The sequence below is a fragment of the Prunus dulcis genome, chromosome 7 (assembly GCF_902201215.1).
Source record: "Prunus dulcis chromosome 7, ALMONDv2, whole genome shotgun sequence".
Classification (NCBI taxonomy): domain Eukaryota; kingdom Viridiplantae; phylum Streptophyta; class Magnoliopsida; order Rosales; family Rosaceae; genus Prunus; species Prunus dulcis.
Window position 1 is genome coordinate 19,853,975 of NC_047656.1, and position 27,407 is coordinate 19,881,381.

The window sequence follows — 27,407 nt, forward strand, 5'->3', positions numbered from 1 at the left end:
GCCAGTGTTTCTTAGGGAATGTGTAAAATTTAGTTCAATCACTTGTTTCTTTATTTCAATTAAGGCATGTATTATGTCTTTGATTCCTCATAATATTTTTATTCATCCAAAAGAATATTTATATGTTTTGAATTCAGGATCATAACTGTTTGTATGTAGGTGTGCTTGAATTATGGGATAAGGTTTTGGATTTCAAGGAAGCCGTATTTATATACAAGTCACTGGAAGACTTGAAAGCTGCATTCAAACACTTGATTCGGTTGGAAGAGGGCTTTGAGCACTATTGATATAGGATATATCTTAGGATTGTAATGAGTTTTTGGAATTTGTTACATTGGTCTTTTCCTAATGATAATATATATTATTTTTCGGACAACAATTTCTCATTGGAAATATTTTTTATATTTCTTTTACAAAATATTCGTACATTCCGACGACTTCTTACTCTTGATAATTGCTATAAATCTAGTCGGAAAAACATTTTTTTCGACACACTTCCATGTTGGAAATGCACAATTCCGACAAATTATATTGATCACAAATAGTAATTTAGGGTCGGAAATACTATTTTTGACAAATAGCCATTGATCGAAAATATATAGCGTTGCATAACAAAAGATCTCAAGAAAAAACTATTTCCGATTGTTGCATAAGTATTTGCGACCAAACTTATGGTTGGAAATGAATTTGTATAGCCATTTTGAAAATTCATTTCCGACAAAAATTTAAGCAATATCAACGAAACATGGGTCGGAAATACATTATTTCCGACTGATTGGTTGGAAAAAAACTATTTGCAACCAACGTTTTTCCGACGACTTCCGACGACAATTTGCTCTCGAAAAAGGGCATTTTCGACGGCAAAACGCCTTTTCCGACCATAGGTTGCCCTCGCTAAAGGCATTCTGTTTTGTAGTGATTGTCTATCCTATATAGGGATGGCAACGGGTCGGGTAGGGGCCGGGTATGACAATGCCATCCCCATCCTCGCTCTCCATTCCCGCCCCCATCTCCGAACTCATCCCTGTTAATTAGATTTCGGGGAATCCCCGTCCCCGTCCCCGTCGGGGGACTATCCCCCATACTCGCCCCGAATCCCCGATTTTTTTGCATAAAGAAATATTTATCATATATTTTAACATTAAGTTTCATATTAACTTATCATTCAACACGTCCAAATTAACTATAAAGTTCAACTCAACTATTTAAAATCACATCAATATGAAATTTCATAGAAAATTAGGAAGAACTAGGAGAGGGAAGTTAACTTAGGGTTAAACATAAATATTGTAATTATATATTTATTTATTTAAATATAAACATATATATTTTCAGGCCGGGTTCGGGGATGGGGACGTCAATACCGTCCCCTCCTCATACCCGTCGGGAATTTTTCAAGTTCGGGGATCCCCATATCCGATACCCATTTAGACCCAAAATCTCTCCTTATTAGGGTCGGGGACCGGACGAAGACCCGCCCCTACGGGAATTTTTGCCATCCCTAATCCTATATCCCTGCATTTAAGACTTGAGAGGGGAAAATAAATGATGAACATTACTGTACAATATTATATGAACAGCATGGATATTATGCACAAACGAAAGAACAATAAGAATCAGACAACAGTGTGCCCTGTGGAGCCCCATATCCGCGGACGATTGACTATATATTATTATTAGTGGGAATAATAATCTGCCAGCCAAATGGAACTTCAAAAGTCATTTGTGCTCATAAATTAATTGGAGAACCTTTTTAAGTACAAATTATCAGACAAACTCTCTTGAAAGCTGTGTAGATAAATTTTCACTTTAACAAGTTTTCTTTTTTTGTTCGAAGCTGAGTGCACCTTATATCAAGAAGAGGAAAGCCTTGAGATTTTATGTACAATGAATTTATGTATTAGGGTTGCAGACCCTACCCTCCTCTACATCTCATATAGGCTTAAAAAGCTTCTTCTCTTTTGAGCAAATAAATAATAAATAAACAAGTAGCTAGCAACACTACATTCATTCTGGCATCTTTAAGAAATTGTTGGATATAGATCATGCAGCAACAGTTTTTTTTTCCTTTGGGTTATACAAGAAGGCTCAAAGTAGGGGTCATCATTTGGGCCGCGATTTGTGAATCGAAATGGGTAGTCTAAGATTTGAGGGGTCAAAATTTGATTCGGCGATTAGGCCCGATCAGCCTGATCTGCTCTAAGGTTGAGTAGGACTACTTGAGTTCATGTTTTGAAACTTCCAGCCCGTCCTCCGCCCAGCCTGCCAATGACTCGACCCAGCCCGAGTAAGCTCGCTTATTAAAACTTAAGTAAATATCTTGTCTTTTTATTTTAATTTATTTTTACGTTACTCTATCTACTTTTTCATATTAGCACTTCAATTTGCTATCTCTTTCTAGCTATCTGGTATTGAATAAAGTAAAGAGCCTACTGACTTAGTTTCTTCTTTTCGTGACCAAGTGCAACTAGTAAGGTGTAGGTGCAGAACTTGGACCTAGACTGCGCTTGCATTTCTCCATCTTTCTAGGTACCCTCTGGTAATAATCTGGATAACTTGAAATCCCTCACGTGGAGTGTTGTTTTGTTACGACTGATGGAGGGGGTTTGCATTTGAAGGCTGAAGGCAGCTAGTAGACATAGATGTAGCACACCCCTTGGAAGCTAAAAGATATTTATAAATGTTGGATGCTCAACATAAATAGACCAAAACCTGAACATAAATAAGTAATTCTGGAAAATGACAATTGAGTGCAGTGTCGTGAAGAAAGTGCAACATCCATGTAGAGGGTCAATATTGATACAAGCAATGAAAACCTAGCCATGAGCTTCATGTGAATGCTGTTCCCCCCAATCACTTAGTCAAATCCAAACTTACTTTTTGCCCTCCACAATTTGCCCCATTTCTATGTACTATTCTTTGCTGCACGATATAAATTTCATAAATCGAATCGATCATACATATCTGCTTTCTCTCTCATGCAAATTGCAAAGTCTCCCAATTTGCAATGCTAATGCTGGTAGGTAACGATAGGCCCATAGAGGTGCTTAGACTGGGCTTGGGCCTCAATGTTCCGCCACGAGTTTGGTCCCAACCGACACCCTCCCCAAGAATCATCATATCTTCGAAGTATAAATATATTTTAAGGATTAGGTGGCAAGCAGAAAATAAATAATGAATAAACAATAAGGTGTGCCGACTTTTCCAGACTGATTGAACTTGTCCCCAAAGTATTCAATTATGATTCTTTTTTCAAGAAAATAAAAAAATTCAATTCCTTTCGCTGTCTTCTCTTGTAAATTTATCTATTTATTTAATAAATACTATGCGAAGGCAAAAAAGTAATAATGCACAAAAAAAAGAACAGAAAAAGATTGCAACCGTTCAATACAAACAAGCAAAAGTGTAGAGGATCCGGTCCATGTGGATAAGGCAGTTTATCGATAACCTGAATTCTGTGTCGTTTATTACAATTTAGATGTCGCACCCAAAGTCAATCGCTCGATTCGCACCTTAAAAGGGGAAACCAGGCCCCCCGCCACATGTCTTAAACCTAAGTCAATCCGACAACACATAGTAACCATATGGTAATTTCCTTTTTTACACTGAACTGAAATTTGAAATTTAATGGGATTCTAACTAATTGCTGACTAACAGACGAAATTAGGCCAATTTACTTTTTGCATTCAAGTTTGAGTTTTCCTTTCTATAAATTACATTAACAAACTGGTTGGTCAAATTTATAATAAATTTTATTATATTATATTATCTTTTTCTTTTGGGCAATTCCTATTTTTATTAAATTACACAGATTATCATCCCCAAAGATTTTTATTTCTTCAATTTATTAACTGACTTTCCAAATGCTGGATATTCTTCTTTTTTTGTTCTTTCTACAGACCATTTTTGAAATTCAAAATATGAGCTCTTGCAGCCTCTCTTGTCCACCGTAGTGATTGTATGGTTGTAAATCCAAAGTAATCGCGAAGACGAGCGTCACAACCCCGAGCGGTGACTCACAGTCATCCGAAGTCAAAACCAACCAATTTACGCAGGCACAATCTAAGCCGTTCATAAACTCCGATCTGGGACACGTGTCGCTTCACTATATTACCGTGACGAATCCAAATACCCAGCACCAAAATCACAGACCAGCTCTCGAACTCTTTGGGTTAGAGAGAGAAACACAAGCACAAATGCCCTGATTCAACAACGTGTCTGTTATAGTTGCCTCTGTTCATATTCAGTTAGCCCTCTTTTCCCCTTCATCGATTTCAAAGACTTCAAATTTTGCAGAGAAAGTAAGCAACTTCTCTCTAGCTTAGTGCTTGTTGCATTTTATTTTTCCCTTTTTTTTTCTCTAATCAAAGTTTTATTATGTACTCTGCTTATTAAATTCAGGAGTTTTTTTTTTGGGGGGTTGAATTTGGTTGAATTTTGGTAGGTGAAAGTGAAATGGCAAGCTCAGTGGAGAAAGAGGGTGAGGAGGTTGTGTCCTTAGAACTACCAGCTCCTTCGGGTTGGGTTAAGAAGGTTTATTCTTTGCTCTCTCTCTCTCTCTCTCTCTCTCTCTTCTCTCTCTCTCTGTTTGCTTGGCTCTTTTAAGTTTTCCGAGCCATCAAATTTTCATTTCTTTGGTTGCTATATTACTTATATTCCTGTTTATTTGGGAAATTTCATTTGAGTTTGTCGGGTTTTGTGATTTGGTGAGTTTTGCTGGTAAAATTTGATGATGTGTTAATGGTACTTATTTAGGGTTTGTGGCTGTTCCTCATTTTCTGTTGAATTTCAGTAATTATGCTTAAGCTTCTGAGGCTTTTGTATATAGTTTGTTAGGTTAAACTGTGTCGGTTGGTCAGGTAAGGTTTTGGGGGGAAACGCTCTCATATTTTGGGCATTGTTGTACTTGTTTCATGGAACTCTGCTTGCAACTCATGTATGGTTTTCTGCATTTTCATATATCTGTGGATTTGGGGTTTTTGTTTTTGTTAAGTGCAGTTTGGAATGTGGACTTTTGAATAAAAGTGGGGCAATTACAATCTCAGTGATTTCATTTGGGGATAATTCCCTTCCTCAATATATTGCTGATAATTTTTTTTTTCAATTATTTTTCTTATTTATAATTCTTACTTTTAAGCATGTGATCTCTTTTATGGTATGGCTGGCAAATGAACATGTTAGGCGAACATGACTGGGTCTATCGAAAGTGTAAATGACTCTTTTACCTTGATTGACCTGCTTCCACTTAACAAGAAAATCAAACGAATCAGTTTTATGTTGTTAGAACTGATTGAGCAATGGGAATATAGGTTGTGTGCAATTATGGATCGGTTTTATTCAGATATATTTGTTGGATTAGATTTCCAGCTTTCATATTTAAGTTTCCTCAATTGCATTACTTAGAAACTTTAGTGAGCTACACCAATGAACTATTAGGTCTCTGTGCTTGTTGATTTCATTAGGTGCATGAGCACTGTCCTTTATCTTGTAAGTGCAGTTTCAGTATCTTCCAACCATGGTGCAATAATTTATATCTTATTTGATTTCCACGTACTTTTTAAAATTTAATTGAGGTTACTAATAATAGTTAAAGCAATTTTCCAATCTATACTCCTCTCGTTATGTATTTTTTTTTTCCAGTTTTTGAAGTCAATATAACATGCTGAGGTTGGTCTTTGCAACTTGCAGTTTCTGCCCAAGCAAAGTGGAACTCCTAAGAAAAATGAGATCATATTTACAGCTCCAACGGGAGAGGAGATCACCAACAAAAGACAGTTGGAACAGTACCTGAAAGCACACCCTGGGGGTCCTGCCGTATCAGAATTTGATTGGAGCACTGGTGAGACACCAAGGAGATCAGCAAGGATTAGTGAGAAGGCCAAAGCAACTCCACCACCAGAAGGTGAGCCCCCAAAGAAGCGAAGCAGAAAATCAACTTCGGCAAAGAAGGATAGCAAAGAAAAGCAAGCTGGTCCTGAAGGAGCCGAGGAGACAAAAATTAGTGATGTGCAAGCTGCTGAAAAATCTGAGAAGGTTGAAGATACTGAGATGGAAAAGGATGATGTGAAGGACAACCAAGATGAGGAAAAAGCACCAGATGCAGACACCAAGACAGAAGTAGCGCAACCTGAAGAAACAAAAGTTGAACAAGAAGCTAACATACCTGGCGATGCTGAAGAGTGCAAGAAAACTAGCAAAGCAGGTCCAGAAGATTCAAAAGCATCCATTGATGGGAAGGAAGTTGAAGGTCCTGGTTTTGGAAAACAAACCGAAAAAGAAAATGCGGAAGGGGAAAAAGTAGAAGAGAAGGGCGAGCAACCACAGGTTGAGGTAGGGAAAGAGGAAGAGACAGCGGATCAGGGCAAAGCCAAAATTGCTATTGTTGATGAGGACAAACATGAAGTAGAAGGAGAAGAAAAAGAGAAACATAACGAAGTTGCTATTGACACTGAAGTAGAAATCAAGGAGAAAGAAGCAGCAAAAGGGAACACTGAGGGAAAAAATAGTTCAGGTGTTCATGAAGCGGGCAAGAAGGTTGAAGGAGAAGTGATTGAGAATGGCGGCCCAGGCAATGAAGCTTGATGGTTTGCTGAATGGCACCGGTTTCTCGTCCAGCATTCTGACCCTTTCACATTTCTGAGAAAATCATTAGTTTCAGTGTTGTTAATTTTAGCTATCTGATTGTTCATTGAAGCATCCGTCTATAGGATCATTAGATTAGGCCTATAATGTACCATCCTTTTGTTGTACTAGAGAGAATGTAGCTGTCAGTGACCTCTGTAACATTATGGTGTAAAATACTGGTGATGTAATACTATTATGCAGCCCTGTATTATTGTAGTGATGTTAAGAACTCGTTTCACTTTTGAAGCCCATGCTTGAGATGACCTGATCTAGCTGCTATTAATATTGAATGTTGATTTTGCCGGATGGTGGGTGGGTTAATTCTGTGTTTTATGGGAAGACTAAAGATTTGAAATCATAAAATGCTGAAACATCCATAGCTGTGGGTTGCCCAACGCATACAAAAATGAAAAGTTCCATTAATTCAATTCTATGTGTGAAAAACAATGAAATCGAAATTTGTAGTGTTTAGTGAAGACTGTAGCCGAAACTCAACGGAGACCGTTGAACTCAAATTGCACCAATAAAATAAACAGAGAATTCATGGAACTATTAGTTTTCCTCGCATACAAAGAAGAAAAAAAAGTGCAGTGATCATCTTGTTGTCTGTTTAAAGTCCCTTAAGCTGGTCAATAAGCCCGGTTAATGATGTCCATTTCTCAATTGCGTTGGCAGAAGACACAAAAGCAAGTTTGGAGGAATCTATATCATTCCGAGTAACTGCATAAAACCACAAGAAAAATGGTTTTCAAATATGCAAGAAAAAGTATGTTTCTTATGTAATTTGAACTAAATGTTGATATTATGTAATTTGAACTAAATGTTGATGATCTTCCAGTCAGATATTGGACCGTTTTCTGTAATATACTGTAATCTCCTTGAATCATTTACAGTGACGAGAGTTATTAACAACCCACCTGATGATATCAATGAAGCCAAGGATGAATTGAAAGTATCCACCTCAGTCTTCTCTTCAGGACTAGAGCTTAGCTGTTGAGAAGGTACACAGAACAGAAGAAAAAGAAAAAGAAAAAAACAAAGTCAGAAAGCTATGCAATATATGCCAACATAACAAATAGCAGAAGCAATAACTCTTCATGGAAACTCTTCATTCTGAAATCAAGAATCTAAACGCGAGTTTTGATGGTTGAGGTTTTCTGTGAGAAGCCACATTGCTTGCTTATAAGAAACTATCTAGAACATTGTGTGTGCTAATTTTATTTTTATAAACCAGCAGGATAACCTTATTCAAAGCAATATTGGCCTTCTGAACCCAATCTGTATCTGTGCTGGCCCCAAGAACTGAACTCGCTGTTGGCAAATCGTTGCTTTCAATGGCTTGGCCTGCTTTGCTCAGCCTGTACACCAGTTCCTGCAGATATCCTGCAATGCAACATATCATATTATTGTCGTCACGGAAGCATCATGGTGGGTGGCTGAATTTGAGAAGATCATGTCAACAAGATCAAATAATCAGTTTCTCATAAAACCATCGAATTAAACACACGCTGATTTGTTTTGTGTTATTTAGTTTCAATAGTTCGAAAAACGAAAGCAAAGCCGTCTCAAGACTGAACTACTCCAATTTGAATGCCAAATTGTACTAGTAACTTAGAAACAATGTAGCACACACAGAGCAGCTCTTTAATTCACCACTGTTTTTTTTGCCATTATCACATGGGAATCAGGCAAAATGCAGCCTTCCCAGCACTTTAAAATAGATTGTTTTCGTCCAATTCCGAAAGATAGCTTGCTATCCAACATGTGTACCTAAAATCAGACCCCCACAAACATACCCTTCTAAACTTACAGACAGAAGCCTTATTAAATAAAAAATAAATAGGGGGCTTCTATGACCTTTCAAGCTGAAGCCTCAAAACCTAAACTAGAAAACTTTATCACTTATGAACAAAACTTGTAAACGAATTTTTCATCGGAAAAGATAATTCTGCTACCTATTCTATAACTGGGAATTGATAAGTTTTGTTGAAAATCAATTAAACATGCAGAAAACATGAAGCATTTTGTGATCGATCTTGAAGTGAATGGAACACAAGTCAATTAAATAAAGGGACAAAACCTGTTTCTTTTTTGGCTGAGCTGATAACTCCCTGTCTTTCAAGCCTCTTCTTTCTATCCCTTTTAACCTTTTCCAAGAGCTCCTCATCATCATCAGCTTCTAGAATTGCTGCATTAGAACTGGAGCAGTCTTTACCAACCAATGAGAAGACAAAGCTGGTGGCAAAGCAGATAGAGAGGCTTCTTTTGGTCAGAATTGGAGAAACTGATTGTGGTGGCTCATTCAGGGCCTTGCAAACAGCCAATGGTCTCTTGCCATTTCGATTTTGGAAACAAACTAATGTTGGTATTGTCAATGAAGAAGAAACAACAGAGGATGGAGAAGAGGACAGAGTTGAAGGGAGGAAGGTGTTTGCAGTAGAGAGAATGGCTGTGGCCATTTCTTTCCTTCTTTCTTTTCTTTTCTTTTTTGTTTTTCTTCGATTCTTTTACCTTATTTTCTGGTTTTTTTTGGTGGGAAAATTCAGAGGTATTGAATTGACATGTTAGAACTTTTGAGATAAGGTTGCAGGATTCTGTCATCTGATCCAGTCATTTTTCTTAATGATCAAGGGTATTATGGTAATCTGGAAAAAAATATTGATGAATTTTCTAACGTTCATGTCAGGTGGAAAATTTTGGACCTTACAATTTAGAATTTACAAAGAGCTGGATGATTGATTAATTGATAAATAGAATCAAATCATCCTGCGCCCACCTCTGAAGCGAGTAACACTGCGGTTAAAGCAAGCGCGGGGAATTGCACAGACATTGTTCAGTCAAACGTGTCATCCTCCTATTGACGAATTATGAGTAGAAAGTGGTAAAAGTAAATTCCAAACCAAACAAACGTATGAAAGTCCAAAGTCAAAGTGAGCAACAGGGTAACTCGATAAAACCGCCAAAACGACCAAAACCCCCCAAACCCCTACTCTCTTCTGATCCTCAGAAAACAACCGTAAATCGGTCATGAAAGAAAAAGCGTAAAGAGTAGTACTCATAAACTTCTCTCATGGCTTGCCTGAAGAAGAAGAAGCACAGCAGCACTGCAGCACTGCATTCAAGTGTTTGTATTTGTCGGTTTTGCTCTTCGTTTGGTCCACTTCACCAACCCATAACGGGATCTTTGCCAAAGATTAAAGCTTTCATTGCTGGGTTTTGTTCCGAGGCCATGAGAAAAGCTTCTTGTTCTTTGCTCAGTTTGTTCACTTCTTCTTGGTCTTCTCCCTTTTAATTGGTACCTTTCTTTTTTTGCTTTTGCTTCATAGATTGTTGTCATTGCATTGATTTTTGGAGTTGGGTTCTCAGTTTCAACTGCTGTGTGCTTGAATTTGATGAATTGGATGGTTATAGAACAATGTATATCTATGTGATTGTTTGTAGTGGAAAGTTGCTTTCTTTTGGCAATTGGGTTTAGATATCTTAGCGGTTCTTGACTTAGATTGCTCGATGATAGCTTCATATTGTATTGATTAGTGTAACTTTCTATACAATCAAAATGGGTTCTATGTTGCTGCTATGGGGCACCATTTATCCTTGGGTTTGCGTAGTTGTGATGTTTTTCCTTCGTCTGTAGAGCATATTTTGGATGATGATTGTTTATGTAGGGCTTTGACTCCGCCATGTAACCCAAAAAAAAGTTATATGTATTGTAGTAAGCCCAAACTGGGTTATAACTTCTACACAATCTATGTGCTTGAATGGAGTACATTTCTTTTCTGGTTGAGACTGGAGTAAGTTATGTTAATTTGAGTGTAAAATATGGCACTTATATAATCTTGCCCCGTGTTGTCTTTCATTACCAAGTACATGAACAAATGGGTGATGTTTGTGCTCTTTCCCAGCCTGTGTGGCGGTGCAAGCATTCACCGGAACCTACGGAATAAATTATGGAAGAATTGCAGATAACATCCCTTCACCTGATAAAGTTGTTTCTCTGATCAGGGCAGGGCAGCAAAGATGAAGAATATGAAAATATATGATGCTGATCATGATGCCATCAAGGCTTTCAGAGGGACAGGGCTTGAATTAGTGGTGGTGGCACTTCTAAATGGATAACTGCAAGCCATGAGTGCCAATGAGGATCAAGCAATGAATTGGATTAAAGAAAACGTGCAGGCATTCCGTCCTGACACACTCATCCGTGGGATTTGTACGGGCAATGAAGTTTTAGGTGTGGCTGAATTTGAATTGTGGGGAGCTCTTTTGGTTGCAGTTAAAAACATCTACAAGGTAGTAAAGAAGCTACAATTAGCTGATTTAGTTCAGATTACCACTCCACATGTACAGGCTGTTTTTTTTCGTTCCTGCACATTTAAAAAGACTGTTAAGCAGAAATACATGAAGCCATTTTTGGAGCTCTTCGCGGAAATCGGGTCTCTCTTCTGTTTAAATGCTTCCTCTTTCCTTGTCTACATGGCTGATCCAGCAAACATTGATATAAATTATGCTCGTTTCGAGTCTAAATACTAAACTTTACTATGATAACATGCTTGACGCTCAGATTGATGCAGCCTATTAAGCATTGGAAGATGGCAATGAAACTGCAGCCACCGTAAATAATGCAAGGATATATAATTATAATCTACGTAAGGGCTAGCAAAGGAGAAAGGGACCCCTCTTCGGCCAAAACTTGCAGCGAAGACATACGGCTTTGCCGTATTTAATGAGGACTTGAAACCTGGGCCAACTTCTGGGAGAAATTATGGACTGTTCAAGGTTGATGGGACCATTTGCATATGACATTGGGTTTCATGGACTTGTATCATCAACTGCAAATTCATCTTCTGCAGATTTGTCATTTCCAGAGTCAATATTTGCAGATTCATTATCTGGAGAGTCAATATCTGCAAATTCATCATCTGAATATTCGTTGCTTTTATCTTTAAAGGTACAAGTTTCCTAAGCTCCCATAAACTAAGTCATCTGAATGCTTATTTGGGTTTGCATGATTTGTGTTCTTCCTAAATATAAATGATATTTGGTTGAAGAAACAATGAATAAACTTCAATCCCATTACGTTGTCTTAGATTGCCATTGCAACGCTTTGATCTTGTTACCTGAATTACTATATTATTGGAAGTGCTTCCTCATCTCATTGGTTTCTTTTTGTTCTGTTTCTTTATGTACACTGTTAGAACAGCATATTGGAGCTCACGTTTGGTCTCAGTCGCAATACTTGATGTTACCAATCTCTGCTGCAGCATTGATTCTGCTTTTAAAATGATGCTTGAGCAAACCAGACAACAGTAGAGAGAATTTCAGTGCTCATTTCTTTTCTTTTTTTTAATTTAAATTTATTTTAAAAATTCTTTTTACCTTATCGTCTGCTATTTTTGCTGGGGAAATCCAGAGGTACTGAATTAAAAATAGGGAAGCTGTAGTGCTACAATGTCCCCATCAATCCATATACTAGTCAGAGCCATCCAACGTCATTAACTATCAAAACCAACTCAGCATTTGAAAATGGTTCATCAATTTTGCCCCCTATCATTATATGAATGAAAGGAACATTTTCCTTCTTTCTCAAGTTTTAATACTCAAATCAAAACTTGTCTAACAATAGTCGACCCTTTCTCATCTCATCTCATCTACCACTTCCAAGCACAAGAAAATACTACTTCATTCAGCTGCAGTCATGTCCCTTTTTCTCAATTTCTCTTTGCCTAAAACCAAATCCTTGTCTCAAAAGTTATTCCATGGCCAATAAAGGCAATCACACAGGAGTCAGCAAATGGGCTAGTGGGATCAAATTAGCAAATTGCAGGTCTAAGTGATGCCCAATCAAACCCCAACTGAGTAAATGTAGGATCCAAGTTTACCAATCCTAAATCAAGGGGAATGTTAAAATGGGCCCCTCCCTGGATGGATTTCTCAGTTCTAAACTAGTACAACAGAAAAAGCCTCCGTGCTCCATGGCTAATATTATAATTTCAACAACAAACAGTGGATGTAAAAGTAGATTCCCATATCAGTTGGTATGGCTAAAGGCTAAAGCAACTTCTTTTTCCTTTCTCTATTTATAACGATCTTTTTGATCGATCCATCACTTTTGTGATTTCACATTTACTACCAGAATGGCCAAATTCATCTCTCTTTTTAAACCAGCTCAAAAGAGACAACCCTCTCATTCATCACCCACCCATTAAACATCTCTCTCTCTCTCTCTCTCTCTCTCTCTCTCTCTGTGTGTGTGTGTGTGTGTGTACATTATAGATATTATTTTCCTTAAAAAGTATATCAAACATTACAAAGGAGTCTCCACCTCTTAATTTGTTTAGAGCTCAGCTTTTTCCACACTTGGTGCATATATTCCAACAAACAAAAGTGGCTTCTTCACCTCCACTGGGACTGAGCTTAGTGGGATCATATAGCAACATACGCGTTTACTGCTTAAAATGGCTTTTTAAATAATTAGAAAGTAAAAAGGTTATGAAAAACAAAACTCAAAAGACAAATATGAAAAACAAAACTCAAAAGACAAAGTGCTTGTTGAGGGAGGCTACCAAGTCTCTTGTCCTCTAAGTAAACCACCCTTTGCTTCTTTCCAGAACATCAGTTAGCTTTAATATATCAAATTAGCAGGCGGAATGTTGATAACTAATTAATGCCTCAGGCATTACAAACCTCTTTCCATTACCAAAACTTTATGAACTGGCGGGCAGACAATCTAAAAGAAACTGAATCCAAATTCAGTAACTCATACTTAAAATTTTTATTGGCCTAAGAAGAAAATACCCATAAAACGTATTATAGAAACGATTTTTGGATCGTATACGGTATTGCATTTCTAGTATGCAAGTCAAATGCATGTGCGGAATAATTGTGTGGAAGAAGAATATGGAATCAGGTTCTAATTGTCTTAAAACTTGAAAACAGAGCATAATTACATTTTCCTTTTTAAAGGAAAACGAGTACCTAGTTAAGGCATAACTTGGAAATTGGCATCATTACAGTTTTCCAGGCTCACTGCATAGTTTGCCTTCCTTGTTCTAACTCTTCCTCTTCTCTCTATGATCGATTCATAAGGAAGGAGGAACAAAAGAAAGAAAAAAGAAAGTAAGGAAAACTTAACAATAATGGGAAAAAGTTAACTGAGAGATGACACTTTGAGTGTTTGATACATGGATTTTGCATTTGTATTTTTGTGCCCAATCATTATAGCTGACATTTATTTTATTTTACTTGAGCAACCCAATATAATTTTTTTCTCTTATCTTGTGAAATAAGTTTTTTTTTTTTTGTCTGAACTTGTGAAATAAGTTTTTTCTGGTCTGAACTTGTGAAATAAGTAAAGACATATATGAAGTATACATGGAGATTGTGATCCTTCAACTTCCATGATAAAACTTCCTTCTTTTTTCCATCTCTATATGCCCACTATGAAAATTTTGAGAGAAAGAAAACAAAAAACATGAATTTGGAAAGGAGTTTTGACAAGTCAGCAAATAAATAAAAAGATTTTGTTTAATGGAATGGAAAAGTTACTTTTTAGGTTAAAGTGAATACTAATTACAAAGTAGGTCACACACAGATCAGTGTGTTTGCTTTGCTTCTTGTATACTTCATTTCTAAGAAAACACAATCTTGGCCTCACAGTATTTGCATCATCATTTCTGAAAAATGGTTCTATAATTCTCAACCTTTCTGAGAAATGGTGTTCAATTTTTCAATGCTCATATCATATGAGTCATACAGAAACTAAATAATGTTCTTCATTTTCTTCCCACGTGTATGGAGGATAGTCGTACCAAAGTAACTGGAAGGCAGCAATGTCGGACCGAAGGACAAGAGGAACGGTCAAGGAGTTTCAATGGGACAAAAATTGTCCACGCGCATTCTAAAAGAGAGGAATATGACAAAAATTAGTGCTATCAAGCATGTTCAAATTAGCTTAATCTCTCTACATCCTTTTTCTGTGTTTTATTTTTGGGATATGTAAAAGAAAAAAAAAAACTCAATATAATACTCCCCCTTACCTCTTCCTAGCGAATGACAAAAAAGAAAGAAACGAAACTCAATATCTCAAACATTATATTTGGAAGGATAAAACCCATTGTTGATTTCATTGTGTGGTTCCTATTGTTTACCCTATGGCCTGCTTTAACTTAACCTTTGATAAAAGAGCGAAGGACTAGTTTGCCAGACGCCAAACAACTCCTAGACCTACCCCATTGACCAAAACAATAATTCATCAAATTGGTGATTGATTTTGTTTAGATTCAATTATTTTCTCAGTAAGCTTCCACTTTTATTATTGTTTATGATTGTTTTTTGTCCCTGATCAGGGTGCTGACGACCAAGGTCGGTGTTGTTGTTGTTGTTGTTGTTTTAGGAAGGGAAGGAGGAGAGGGTAGTGGTTTAGTAAGTACTTTGCTAAAAGCAAGCGCGTGAGGTTCTGCACAAAAATGAGCCAGGTTGTTTGAAACATGGCATCCTCCTATTGGCAGTTGAGAAAAAGAAAGTGGTCAAGTAAATTCCGCCCAAGCAAAGTGAAAGTCCAAAGTGGAAAAGAAATATATAAAAAAAGAACTTCGACCAATAAGAGCGAGAGCCGTGGGCGCACACACAAACTTTGCATAAACAGTAAAGTAAAGGCACAGAAAAACTCTATAAAAACGGCCAAACGCCCAAAACCTCAACTCCCTTTGATCCATCACAACACAAAACGACAGCCAAAACCCAGTTTTGTTAATCTTCTCCTTCTTAATCACACTTTGCCTGACACAGAGTCGGCAACTTGAAAGAGAGCAGTGTCAATGAAAGAGACAGATTGAAAGGGGTGTTAGTCATTAATGCCTTATGGCATGCCTGAGGAAGAAGAAGCACTGCATTGAATTTGAACTGTTTTTATTTGTCAGTTTTGCTCTTTGTTTGGTCCTCCTCACCAACCCATATCGGGATCTTTGCCAAAAGTTGAAACCTTTGTTGTCAGTTTTTATTCCGAGACCATGATGAAGAGCTTCTGGTTCTTTGCTCAGTTTCTTCGCGTCTTCTTGGTCTTCTCCACTCTAATTGGTACCTTTCTTTTTTCTTTGATCAGATTGTTATTATTCAATTGATTTGTGGAGTTGGGTTTTTATGGTTTTTACTGCTATCTGCTTGAATTTGTTGAATTGGATGGTTATAGAACAGTGTATATCTATTCTGTGTGATTATTTACAGTGGGTAGTTGGTTTCTTGAAGAAATTGGGTTTAGATATTTCAGTGGTTATTGATTTTGATTGCTCTGTGATAGTTTCATATTAACATTGGTCAATCTTGAGATTTGGGTATCTCTCTGTATCTGTTTTTAGGTGAGGATTGATTGGCTTTCTCCTTCATTGGTTATCTGAAGTTGTGTGTGTGTTTTTTTTCCTTAGTGAAAGAGATTTGACTGAAGTTTCTGTGACTCTCCGCTAGATACTGTAGTCTTTTCTCTTTCTTTTTTGTTCTTCTCAAATAGAATAATCTGTTTTCTTTATTATACAGGTTTATATAATTTTCCAGTTGATTACTCCTACTTTTCAAAGTGTACAGATGATACTACAGTCTTTTCAATGTATAAGAATCTTTGAAGATTAAAAATAAAACAAAATCTACTGTTTATGGTTATTGGGTTTTATCACACGGTTTCATGAAAATTCAAAATGTTCAGTTTAATGATTCCATTTGAAGTGGTGTGCTTTCCTTGAAATTGTATAAACAGAAGAGATCTGTCTCCCTTCCCATTAAAAAAAGAAGATGGAGAGCCTATTTTATGGTGGAATTAAGCCCAAACTGGTTCTCTACCAATCTCTGTGGTTGGTTGACTGGAATAATTGCTATGCTAATTTGAGTGTAAAATATGGCACATAATATGTTGCCATTGTCTTTCATTACCACATGAACAAATGGTTGATGGTGCTGTTTGTGTTCTTTCCCAGCCTCTGTGGCAGTACAAGCATTCACTGGAGCCTATGGAATAAATTATGGAAGAATTGCAGATAACATCCCTTCTCCTGATAAAGTTGCTACTCTTCTCAGAGCAGCAAAGATAAAGAATGTCAGGATATATGATGCTGATCACAGTGTTCTCAAGGCTTTTAGCGGGACTGGGCTTGATTTAGTGGTAGGACTTCCAAATGGATACCTGAAAGACATGAGTGCCAATGAGGACCATGCAATGGATTGGGTTAAAGAAAATGTGCAGGCATTCCTTCCTGAAACACGAATCCGTGGGATTGCTGTGGGCAATGAAGTATTAGGTGGGACTGATTATGAATTGTGGGGAGCTCTGTTGGGTGCAGTTAAAAATATCTATAATGCAATAAAGGAGCTAGGATTAACTGATGTAGTTCAGATTACCACTGCCCATTCACAGGCTGTTTTTGCTAATTCCTTCCCTCCCTCTTCCTGTATATTCAGAGATAATGTTAAACAGCAATACATGAAGCCACTTTTGGAGTTCTTCTCAGAAATCGGGTCTCCTTTCTGTTTAAATGCTTACCCATTCCTTGCCTACATGAGTGATCCGGAGAACATTGATATTAATTATGCTCTTTTCCAGAAAACTCAGGGGATTTCTGATCCAAAGACTGACCTTCATTATGATAACATGCTTGATGCTCAGATTGATGCAGCCTATGCAGCATTGGAAGATACTGGATTCAAAAAGATGGAAGTTATCATTACAGAGACAGGGTGGGCTTCACGTGGAGATGACAGTGAAGCTGCAGCTACAGTAAATAATGCCAGGACATATAATTATAATCTACGTAAAAGGCTAGCAAAGAAAAAAGGGACCCCTCTCCGACCAAAGTCTGTAGTGAAGGCATATATTTTTGCCATATTTAATGAGAACTTGAAACCAGGGCCAACTTCTGAGAGAAATTTTGGACTGTACAAGCCTGATGGGACCATTGCATATGACATTGGGTTTCATGGACTTGTATCATCATCTGCAGATTCGTTGCGCTTATCTTCGAAGGTACAAGTTTCCTTACCTCCCTTGAACTAAGTAATCTGAATGCTAATTAATGTCTTGGAGATTGGATTTGCATGAATTGGAATTCTTGCTGAAAATAAAAGAAGCTTGTTTGAACAAATAAAATGAATAAAATTGAATCCCATTACTTTGGTGTGCAGTGTGCAAACAAAAGGAATTCATTAGTTTCTTTTTGTTCTGTTTCTTTTACAGGATATTGGAGCTCGAGGCTGGTCTCGCTCGCAATACTTGATATTACCAATCTCTATGGCGGCAGCATTTCTTCTGTTTTTGAGATGATGATTGAGCAAACCAGGCAGCAGCAGCAGTCGGAGTTGATCACGTCTCCTTCAAAAGTATAAACGTAACATTGATTCGAAAATTGTATGGTAGCAGCTAGCTATATTGCGTATTAAGTTTATCCATCAAAGGAAATGTATATCAGTTTTGCTTTTTCTACAACTCCTTTTGTTCCATTTACTCTCTCGTCTCATGATTTCCAACCACTTTTTTAAGGCTTCTTGGGGCGTCATATTTATAAATAAATAAGAATAGAAAAGCTGTTTAAGATATGCAGACAAAAATGTTTTTTTTTTCCAAGATGTTGAAACAATTGATTTTAGGATCAATGATGAAGGTAAACACGAATCTCCCAAGAAAGAACCATGTAACGTGAAAAATAGCGAAGAGAGAGATGAATAAGTTGCTGGCTTGAGTAGACAAAAATACCCCTCCACGTGAAGGAGGGCCATACGTACAGTACATGGAGCAGTTTAAACTAGAGATACCAAAACTGAAAGTTGGCCGCAAAATCATGTCGGTCAATCGGATTACGTGGAGAACTTCCGTCCATTGTCTGTTGTTCTCACTCTTGACCTCTAACAAACGGCGAGTCGTTCAACAGTATTGCTTGCCACGACAGTATATATATATATATATATATATATATACATACGTATACTTTTTTTGCCTTAAATAAAAAAACTCAAGACATAAAGATACAAAGTTGGCAACCAACGAATAAGTCATGGCATGGCAGGGGAGGGAACAATAAGAAGCTTCCTTTCTTTTTTATGGTATGCTACGTCATCAATTTAATAAAAGATTAGACAGTCAAATTAACAGAAGGTGTACATTTATCGAAGTTCTAAATTTTAATATACTTAAAAGGAGAATAGATATATATTAATAATATAAGCAACTATTAATCTTATTGATCGGTCTGACAGAGATATTCTATAAACCAAATTTAACATAATTTACCAATTCAAGGTCATTGTACTTCTTTCATTAAAAAATAAAAATAAAAATCATTGTAATTCTTCATCCTCCCTCCATTGAAACTTGTCAAGTGACACACTGAGATATGAGATGAAAGTTGTTGTCAGTAAATTTAGAAAATTGTTATTAACACTTGAAATACTAGTATTGCACTCTATCTCCATTAAAATAACATGAAGTGGTGAAATTTAAAATTTACCCCAACACCATTCACAATATTCCTTGAGATGCCAAGCTGCCAAGTGATTCGACCCCATTGTGCATATGATTCTGGTTGACTATTGGAACATGTTTACAGTCATTGACTTTTGCTGCACATGGTGCTGTTCCTGCTGCTGATGCCATTATAGAATACAACTGTCCTATTGCAACATCTGACTAAACCAAATGGGGCATGAAATGCAAGGGCTCATTCTCTGCACCTATATCTATATAAACATGTAATATATTGTAAGAGAAGCAAGGCAAAGCACAAAAATACCAAATAGCGGTGGGGCAACCTGTGAACACTCATATCCCATATATAATTAGGGATGGCGTCTAAACTAGTTAGTCATAATGTGAGAGCTGCTGTTTTTGTAATTGTTATAGCAGCAGCAGCGGCATTGATCATAGAAAGAGCAGAAGCTGAAACACACACCGTAGGCGGCGCTTCTGGCTGGACCAATACTCTTGCTCCCGAATTTTATACTTCCTGGGCTGCCAATCACACCTTCAAAGTTGGCGACATTCTAGGTAATTTACAATAGGAATTCAAATATAAATATCAAAGAGAGACACCAACTTATTAACATTTTAGGATCTTAATTAGTTTGTTTGTGTTTCTGTTTTGTTGTTGTTGTAGTGTTCGAATTCACTACCGGAGGACATGACGTAGCGAGACTTGGAAAGGAAGCTTTTGATGCGTGCAACAACACCGATCTGTTGAGCCCACCTGAAAACCAAGGACCCGCCAAATACAGCCTCAATCAAACTGGCGATTACTATTTCATCTGTGCTTTCCCTGCTCACTGTAGCCAGGGTCAAAAGTTAAGCATCAAAGTCATAGCCACTGGCCCTTCTGCCCCTGCCCCTGCTCCTCATTCTGAAGCCCCCACAACTCCTACTGCTCCTGCTCCTAATTCTGAACCCCCCAAAACTCCTTCTCCTTCTCCTTCTGCTTCTCCTTCTTCTCAAGCCGAGACTCCTCCTTCTGAGGCCACAACTCCTTCTTCGTCGCCACCAACTAGGGCAGCCACAACAGCACCTCCTCCGTCCTCAGCCTCGTCTCTGGCTTCTGCTATTTCTACTTTCATGTCCATTGCCATTGCTCTTTTCTACCTCTTCTAGGCTAGAGTCCAACTACTCAAGTCTTCTTTCGATCGGCCCTTAAGCTTTCATTTGTTATTTTATGTTCATCAATGTGAGTTCAGTGCTTTCATGCTTTATTCTAGAGACTGCCAATCATGATCATCTTAATTAATCTGCTATTTTGTACTACTGAAATAAATTACTAAATACCCCTATATATAAAAATGAAAATCAAGAAAGTTTGACACATTAGTTTAACTGGATTTCAGAGATTTGTAGTCCATGAGAGGATTTGTGTCCAACTATTACGATGACAGCTGATGATACACTATAAATATCAGAAAAATAGATAACAAAACAGCCATGGTGGTACATTTTAATCTCACTGATACAGAAATTATTTACCCTATACATACAATGATGAATTTCTGATTAGCAATGTGTGATACCTTCCAGTTGTAATTTGCATCTGCTGATAGAAACAATCATAATTAACCACAACGTTCAGCCAACATCTACCAGAAAACAGGGGAACTGATGATTGACTTAATTAGCAAACTCCACAAAAATCTATTATCCAGCACATTGGTGTTCTTTCCCTAAATCACTACTCCAAATTGCAGATATAGTTCATTCATTTATAAGCAACTCTAAAATAGTAATGAAATAGTACGTTGCCTGTTGAGGTCTCGACCATGTCAGATGACTGCTCCACCGACTGCAAGAACCTCAGATGAAAAATGCACAGGTTTTTGATACGGTGATTGGAAATAAAACATCAGATCAAAATGAGACCTTTGCTTGAAAATTTTGAGTAGACAGCCAATCAAGGAACATAATTTACATTTTAGAAGAGCAAAAAAGTGTAATTGAAAACCGCCCAAAATAAAAAATGATCGCAAATGAATGAAATGAAGGATTTAATGAGAGAGCAGAGCACAATAAAAGTTCATATAAGCAGATAAAGCATACCAAGAAGTATAGCCGAGCGGCTATACTCTGTAAGCAGACCACGCGCGGCTATACTCTGTAAGCAGACCACGCGCGGCTATACTATATAAATAGAATTGTTTTCCCCGTATAGCCGTTCGGCTATACTATTTAGTAAAAACAAAATTAAAACGACCCCTGTATAGCCGCCTGGCTATACTATTTAAATTTTTTTTAAAAACGTATAAAAGCGTATGGCCGCTCGGCTATACTATGTAAATAGAGTATTTCAACAGTATATCCGTGCGGCTATACTCTATAAATAGAATTTTTCACGGTATAGCCACGCGGCTATACACCGTAAATAGAATATTTCAACAGTAGAGCCGGGCGGCTATATTCTATAAATAGAATATTTTTCAGGGTATTGCCGTGTGGCTATACTCTGCAAATAGAATATTTCAACAGTATAGCCACCCGGCTATAAGTCATAAATAGAATTTTTTTTCTCCGTGGCATAAGCGGGAGGCTATACTATTTAAATTTTTTTAAAGAGGCATGTTTTTTCAAAAGTGTATAGCCGAACGGCTATACTCTGTAAATAGACTATTTCAACAGTAAAGCCACGCGGCTGTACTCTATAAATAGAATTGTTTTCACAGTTTAGCCGCGCGGCTATACCCATTAACCTGAATTTCTCTTGTTTAATTACTTTAATTAGTAGTTATGTTTTAATTATTATTTGCTAAGTGAATAATTAGTATTTAAATACATTTTTTATTATTCACTAATATGTGAGTATTTTGTGTATAATACGTAAAATTTTTTGTATTTTATTAAAATTTTTATTAAAAAAAAACACGTATATTAAACATAAAAAATACGTACATTTGTGTTTCACAATAAGCACAAAATTAAGTTGATTGGCTAGCTATCAAGATTTATAACGTTTTACGTTACTTTGTCAACATAATTAACATCGACAGTACCCAACCCTCCGAGATATTACGTATTAATTAATTAATTCTTTTTTTCTTTGGGGACATCCCATCACAATTAATTAATTAAAGCATGGATACATACACAGCTGGCTATACACAATGCTGATATAACTTGTCTCGTTGTGAAATTTGGCGGCTCTCGCTCTACCCGCTTCCTAAAATCCGAGAGCTCTCTCCCTCTATAAATTCAGACTTCAAGTCCGACCATATTACTAACTAACTTCCTTCCTTGTTTCCTTCCTCCACAAGAACACAAACACAGAGACTCGTAGGAGAAATATTGAAGAAAGATATGGTGGCTAAAAGCATGAATGTGAGCAATGTGCTGGTCCTTGTTATAGCAGCGGCAGTATTCACGCTACATGGAACAGAAGCCGCACAATACACAGTAGGTGACGAGCTCGGTTGGACCATTCCTCCGGGTGGCGCCGCCACTTACGCTTCATGGGCTGCCAAGCATAGTTTGGTAGTTTCTGATATTCTAAGTGAGCAATACTTCTGTGAAACTTTCCAAATTGTAAATTAATTACTTTCTATCTCATTAATATTTGTATGCATTATTAATTCGCTAACCTAGATGCATATATGTTGTTTGTGCAGCATTTAACTTTGCGGTTGGAGAACAAGATTTGGCTTTAGTAACCAAGGAGGATTTTGATGCGTGCAACACAGCCGAACCGTTGTTTGTGTTCCAAGAACCAGGGGACTTTATATTTGAAAGTGAGGGCATGTATTATTTGACCTGCACCTTCGCCGGCCATTGCACCAAAGGCCAAAAGATTGCCCTCTACTTCGCTCCCTCAGGCGGATCTCCATCTCCAAGTCCCGCTGCAAGTCAAAGTGCTGATGATGCTGCCGCGGTCAAATTTGTGTCCAAGAAAGAGTATGGCTTCAAGAAATTAATGCCTGTAACGATGAAGTCCCTCTAAATATATCTTGCTCGCTATAAATAGGTTGCCAAGAAGAGTACTAGTATTGTCATCTTATGAATAACTAGAGGCACTTTGTGCTTAGCATGTGGAGTGATCCATATATGCCCCAATAATAAATTTATATTTATATTTAAGTCCAGTTTTTGTGATTATTTTCTTTGTCGAATGTAAAAAAATTACAATTACACAGGACAGCTAGCTTCCTTAACTAGCTTGCAATTTCTGTCTGCGGCTGATCAACAGCATGCTACCGCGGTCAAATTTGTGTCCAAAAAACAACACGGGCTCAAGAAATTACTGCCTGTAATGATGTAATTCCTTTGTTGCTAGCTTTGCCTTTGATTGATTGCCTCCTGTAGGCTATATGCCAAGAGGAGGAAAACTATTTTCTTATGAATAACTTGAGGCACTATGTACTGTATGTGCATGTGGATGTGGTGTGATCCATAAACCCAAATAATGAAATCATGATCCGAAACCCAATACAAGGATTTGGCACTACGTATAGGACAAGAAGCATGACATCAAATTTTACAAAAATTATGGTCCTATGGAATGAAAATTAAAATGGAAGATTAAGAAACAACGCAAAGCCAAACCTCTACAAGAAGATATTCATTTACATTAATTATATTACCTATAGATAGACTCGAAGCTAACATGTCCTGGTGGAGTGATTAGAGTGATTATAGAATACTACAGTAATACTGACAGGACCCGACCCAATTTTCGCTTTGAAAACCGAGTCGACTCCTGTGCGTGTCCGACACCTGGTGAATGTCGGACACAAATGACCTTTTTACCTTTCTTTAATTAAATTCTCTTCCGACTTCTGCCGAAAATTCGGCAGAGTCTCCCCTGTAATTTGACCATACCCAAAGTCTTCCACCTGTCAAACAATTTCAAAATCCTACCAACAACCAGACTACGCCAGCAAATAGGTCACAACTCCAGTTTCTTATGTTCAACAGGATATCAGAGCATATTCTCAAGTTCTCAGGGTTTAAAGGATTTTCTACATCGCTACCTTACTTGGTGGTGCGGAAAAATTAACCTTGTCGTTCCAAAGCAATTCTCATATAATATATTGTAAAAAAGAAATTTAACTAAATAAAACTTTACTTTCTACATCACGCATAGTCAATTCAAGGCATTCTATATCAGTCATATTCAAGCTCGAAAGTTTCATACAAAAACCATTAATGTGTGCAAACAAGGATTATAACTATGACTAATTTGTTAATAAAGAAACTCAGAATTCATATTACCCCTGTCATTTCAATTCCCTGGCAACACAGTAATGGCGAAATCAGGGGACTATCAGCCTAGATTCCTCGATGACACCAAGTCAACTCGACGCTCTGGCAGGAATAGTCAGCCTGATCCGCAATCCTGGCAGGTCTAGGATTACTCATGAATAGTTGATCGTGTTTGATTCAAAATGGTCCGGAAATTTTGTGGGCGGAAAGGTGCCAAGGGCATAGATGATAGATCATCAACCCATAAAGTCAACATGAACGAAAATTATTTGCATTAGAGGTCTGTACGATCTACTAATCACATTTTACATCTCCGATATAATATTGGTTTGGACCCATATGCGGGGAATACAAATGAGTCCAACTTTTACAAAAACAAGAGCAAGATAACTCAAAGCCAGCTTATTGCCACAAGATTATATGATAAATACGTACAATTCATTTATCAGTGCTGTGCTGGTTGATTGTAGCTTCTGTCGGTGAGATTATTAGATGCTGGCAAATTACTAGAAACAACTATTCATTAATCAATTACGAAGCGAGCTTTTCCTTTTAGGCAATCAAGAAATGCACGCCAAGGCCTGCAGGTTTGTGTTCTATACTCCAAAAAACAAATGAACACATTTGTATATATAGTTCATTATATATCATGATTTAAGGTTTGGACATAATTAATATCGACCCATCACTATGCGTATCAATAAATTAATGGTTTGATGTTCCTTAATTAGCTTGCAATTTCGGGATGTCAAACACAATGCGTATTTTGACTTATCGCTTTGTGAAATTTGTCGGGTTTTGTTCATCCGCTTCCTAAAATCCAAGAGGTCCCCCCCTCTATAAAATCAGACTTCACTTCATCCCAACCATAATTACTAACCAACTTCCTTCCTTCCTTCCTTCCATCACAGAGAACACAACACAAGGACATACGTAGGAGAAATATTGAAGAAATTAAGATGGGGGCTAAAACCATGAATATGATCCTTGCTATAGCAGTTGCAGTGTTCATGCTACAAGGAACAGACGCTGCAGAATACACAGTAGGAGACAACCTTGGTTGGACCATTCCACCGGGTGGCGCCGCCACGTATGCTGCATGGGCTGCCGCGCATAGCTTGGTAGTAAACGACATTCTAGGTGAGCTATACTTTTCCTTTTATTACTTGTTCTTTTTGTTTTTAGGAGTGTTGTTGGCATGGCATGGCATGGCATGCATATCGCTAATTAATCTATATGGTTTTGTTTGTGCACTGTACAGCCTTTAACTTTGCAGTAGGAGAACAAGACTTGGCTTTGGTGACCAAGGAGGATTTTGATGCGTGCAACACCGCGGAACCCTTAGTTGTGTTCAAAGAACCAGGAGAATTTCAATTTCTAAAAGAGGGCACGTTCTATTTGACCTGCACCTTCGCCGGCCATTGCACCAAAGGCCAAAAGATTGCCCTTTACTTCGCTCCCACTGCATCTCCAAGTCCAGCTCCAAGTCCAAGTCAAAGTCAGAGCGCTGATGATGCTGATGAACAATATGCTGCCGCAGTCAAATTTGTTGCCAAGAAAGAATATGGCTTCAAGAAAATAATACCTGCAACGATCAAATCTCTCTAGATAATTCCTTGCTAGCTAGCTCGTATTTGCCAACAGGACCTTATGAATAACTACTAGACGCACTTTCTACTATTATATGTATGTAGTGCCTGATCAGAAACCCTAATAATAACATTTGAACTTTCTTTAAGTCCACTCTTGGTTTTTTTTATGCCATTAAAACTGCATGCTTTCAAGAATGGCTTAATTAGGCCCGTTTGTTATCGTTTTGGGAGTCCATTTTCATTTTCCGTTTTTCACCGAAAACGCGTTCGGTGCTATGCTTTTGCAAAACGTAGAAATAGACTTCTGAAAATGATCCAAACCTTATGCACAAAAGTTGAAAACAACAAATTGTTGTTTTCTGTGAAAACGAAAACATGAATTCTCATCTCACTTCACTCTCGACTCAAAACTGAAAGCTCTCTCTCTTCTCGTCATCTCTGCTATCTCGTCAACCTCTTTGTCTCAGTCTCTCACCACCACTGCGATACGCCATCTCTCTGCTCCTCTCTGTCCTCACCGCAATCTTTCTGCTCCTCACTGTCCTCACCACCATCTATCTGTTCCTCTCTGTCCTCACCGCCAACTTTGTGTTTGAAACCTTCTCTGCGTGGGAGGATGAGGTTAATAAAGCAAGATGACCACACAAAAAAACATGAATTCAACTTTGGGTCTGGGTCATACTTTGGCTTCGGGGACTTTATTTTAATTTTTTTATCGGGATGGCTTTTGGGGGACTTTGGGTACCAAGAAATGAAGGTGGGGGGTTTTGGGCGATGGGTGGGGGAGGGCTCTAGGCTAGAGCCCCTCGGGGGTTGTGGGTAAGGGAGGGAGTGTGAGACAGTGAGAGGATGTAGCTCAGACAGAGAAGGGGGTTTTGGGTCAGTGAGAGAGAGAGAGAGAGAGAGAGAGAGAGAGAGAGAGAGAATGATGCAGTGGGGTTGTGTTTTTTTTTCTTTTAAATAGATCTTTCGTTTTGTTTTTTTTTTTTCTGATTTATTAACTTTATAAATTAATTAGAATGTTCGTAAAAGATTTAACTGTATTTTTGTTTTGCTTTTCATAGTTTTTTATTTTCTAAAATAGTTTTCCAATTAAGCTATACATTCTTTGTCTAGGTTTTTTTACATTAAAATTTTATTATTGTTTTAATTATTTCTTTTAGATTAGACATTAGCAAAAATATACTTTAAAAATAATTTACATATTATTATTCTTAAATTGTACTACCAGACTCAATTTCACTGTTTTTATTTTCTGGATATGTTTTTCAATTAATATATCAGACACAATCTCGAATTCTAAAAAATTTGTTTCATCATTTTCATTTTCCGAAAACGTTACCAGACGGGCCCTATACATATAGCAATTTCAAAATCGAGGAAGATGTCAATTGCAACAGAGGGCACTTTTTATGTTTTGCATCAGTTTGGCTGCTTCCATTTTATGTCGTGGAAGCTGTACGACAAAAAATCGTATCAAAGGAATTGAAAATTGT

At 37.5% G+C, this 27,407-nt stretch overlaps 6 protein-coding genes and 1 pseudogene across 6 annotated transcripts; 6 read left to right on the forward strand and 1 right to left on the reverse strand.

Moving 5' to 3' along the window:
- Positions 1-3,964: 3,964 nt before the first annotated feature.
- On the forward strand, positions 3,965-6,887 carry LOC117635378 (methyl-CpG-binding domain-containing protein 11-like). Its single transcript, XM_034369709.1, has 3 exons — positions 3,965-4,301; positions 4,445-4,533; positions 5,689-6,887. Exons 2-3 carry the CDS (start codon positions 4,456-4,458, stop codon positions 6,580-6,582), a joined length of 972 nt encoding a protein of 323 aa, XP_034225600.1. The 5' UTR covers positions 3,965-4,301; positions 4,445-4,455; the 3' UTR covers positions 6,583-6,887.
- A 136-nt stretch (positions 6,888-7,023) lies between these two features.
- On the reverse strand, positions 7,024-9,190 carry LOC117634366 (thylakoid lumenal 16.5 kDa protein, chloroplastic). The gene is made up of 4 exons (XM_034368448.1): positions 8,705-9,190; positions 7,868-8,007; positions 7,542-7,614; positions 7,024-7,344 (listed from the first exon to the last, which is right to left on the reverse strand). The coding sequence occupies exons 1-4, from the start codon at positions 9,081-9,083 to the stop codon at positions 7,235-7,237; spliced, it is 702 nt and encodes a 233-aa protein (XP_034224339.1). The 5' UTR covers positions 9,084-9,190; the 3' UTR covers positions 7,024-7,234.
- A 381-nt stretch (positions 9,191-9,571) lies between these two features.
- LOC117634765 lies at positions 9,572-12,016 on the forward strand (annotated as a pseudogene).
- Positions 12,017-15,260: 3,244 nt separating this feature from the next.
- On the forward strand, positions 15,261-18,145 carry LOC117635811 (glucan endo-1,3-beta-glucosidase 14-like). The gene is made up of 3 exons (XM_034370179.1): positions 15,261-15,699; positions 16,587-17,629; positions 17,840-18,145. Exons 1-3 carry the CDS (start codon positions 15,633-15,635, stop codon positions 17,924-17,926), a joined length of 1,197 nt encoding a protein of 398 aa, XP_034226070.1. The 5' UTR covers positions 15,261-15,632; the 3' UTR covers positions 17,927-18,145.
- Positions 18,146-19,440: 1,295 nt separating this feature from the next.
- Positions 19,441-20,236, forward strand: LOC117635535 (cucumber peeling cupredoxin-like). The gene is made up of 2 exons (XM_034369838.1): positions 19,441-19,642; positions 19,752-20,236. The coding sequence occupies exons 1-2, from the start codon at positions 19,441-19,443 to the stop codon at positions 20,234-20,236; spliced, it is 687 nt and encodes a 228-aa protein (XP_034225729.1).
- Positions 20,237-22,420: 2,184 nt separating this feature from the next.
- LOC117635536 (umecyanin-like) lies at positions 22,421-23,375 on the forward strand. The gene is made up of 3 exons (XM_034369839.1): positions 22,421-22,613; positions 22,729-22,988; positions 23,304-23,375. The coding sequence occupies exons 1-3, from the start codon at positions 22,421-22,423 to the stop codon at positions 23,373-23,375; spliced, it is 525 nt and encodes a 174-aa protein (XP_034225730.1).
- A 1,903-nt stretch (positions 23,376-25,278) lies between these two features.
- LOC117635537 (mavicyanin-like) lies at positions 25,279-25,927 on the forward strand. Its single transcript, XM_034369840.1, has 2 exons — positions 25,279-25,459; positions 25,581-25,927. Exons 1-2 carry the CDS (start codon positions 25,279-25,281, stop codon positions 25,925-25,927), a joined length of 528 nt encoding a protein of 175 aa, XP_034225731.1.
- Positions 25,928-27,407: the final 1,480 nt, after the last annotated feature.

What these genes read in the sequence shown, in the direction of transcription:
- LOC117635535 (XM_034369838.1), top strand. Translation starts at nt 19,441, where the DNA reads ATGGCGTCTAAACTAGTTAGTCATAATGTGAGAGCTGCTGTTTTTGTA. An exon ending in CAAAGTTGGCGACATTCTAG is followed by an intron (nt 19,643 to 19,751) that starts GTAATTTACAAT and finishes TTGTTGTTGTAG; the next exon opens with TGTTCGAATTCACTACCGGA.
- LOC117634366 (XM_034368448.1), bottom strand. Translation starts at nt 9,083, where the DNA reads ATGGCCACAGCCATTCTCTCTACTGCAAACACCTTCCTCCCTTCAACT. An exon ending in CTCAGCCAAAAAAGAAACAG is followed by an intron (nt 8,008 to 8,704) that starts GTTTTGTCCCTT and finishes GTTGCATTGCAG; the next exon opens with GATATCTGCAGGAACTGGTG. An exon ending in CCAATATTGCTTTGAATAAG is followed by an intron (nt 7,615 to 7,867) that starts GTTATCCTGCTG and finishes CCTTCTCAACAG; the next exon opens with CTAAGCTCTAGTCCTGAAGA.
- LOC117635811 (XM_034370179.1), top strand. Translation starts at nt 15,633, where the DNA reads ATGATGAAGAGCTTCTGGTTCTTTGCTCAGTTTCTTCGCGTCTTCTTG. An exon ending in GGTCTTCTCCACTCTAATTG is followed by an intron (nt 15,700 to 16,586) that starts GTACCTTTCTTT and finishes GTTCTTTCCCAG; the next exon opens with CCTCTGTGGCAGTACAAGCA. An exon ending in CGTTGCGCTTATCTTCGAAG is followed by an intron (nt 17,630 to 17,839) that starts GTACAAGTTTCC and finishes TTTCTTTTACAG; the next exon opens with GATATTGGAGCTCGAGGCTG.
- LOC117635537 (XM_034369840.1), top strand. Translation starts at nt 25,279, where the DNA reads ATGGGGGCTAAAACCATGAATATGATCCTTGCTATAGCAGTTGCAGTG. An exon ending in GGTAGTAAACGACATTCTAG is followed by an intron (nt 25,460 to 25,580) that starts GTGAGCTATACT and finishes TGCACTGTACAG; the next exon opens with CCTTTAACTTTGCAGTAGGA.
- LOC117635378 (XM_034369709.1), top strand. Translation starts at nt 4,456, where the DNA reads ATGGCAAGCTCAGTGGAGAAAGAGGGTGAGGAGGTTGTGTCCTTAGAA. An exon ending in CTTCGGGTTGGGTTAAGAAG is followed by an intron (nt 4,534 to 5,688) that starts GTTTATTCTTTG and finishes TGCAACTTGCAG; the next exon opens with TTTCTGCCCAAGCAAAGTGG.
- LOC117635536 (XM_034369839.1), top strand. Translation starts at nt 22,421, where the DNA reads ATGGTGGCTAAAAGCATGAATGTGAGCAATGTGCTGGTCCTTGTTATA. An exon ending in GGTAGTTTCTGATATTCTAA is followed by an intron (nt 22,614 to 22,728) that starts GTGAGCAATACT and finishes TTGTTTGTGCAG; the next exon opens with CATTTAACTTTGCGGTTGGA. An exon ending in GTGCTGATGATGCTGCCGCG is followed by an intron (nt 22,989 to 23,303) that starts GTCAAATTTGTG and finishes GCTGATCAACAG; the next exon opens with CATGCTACCGCGGTCAAATT.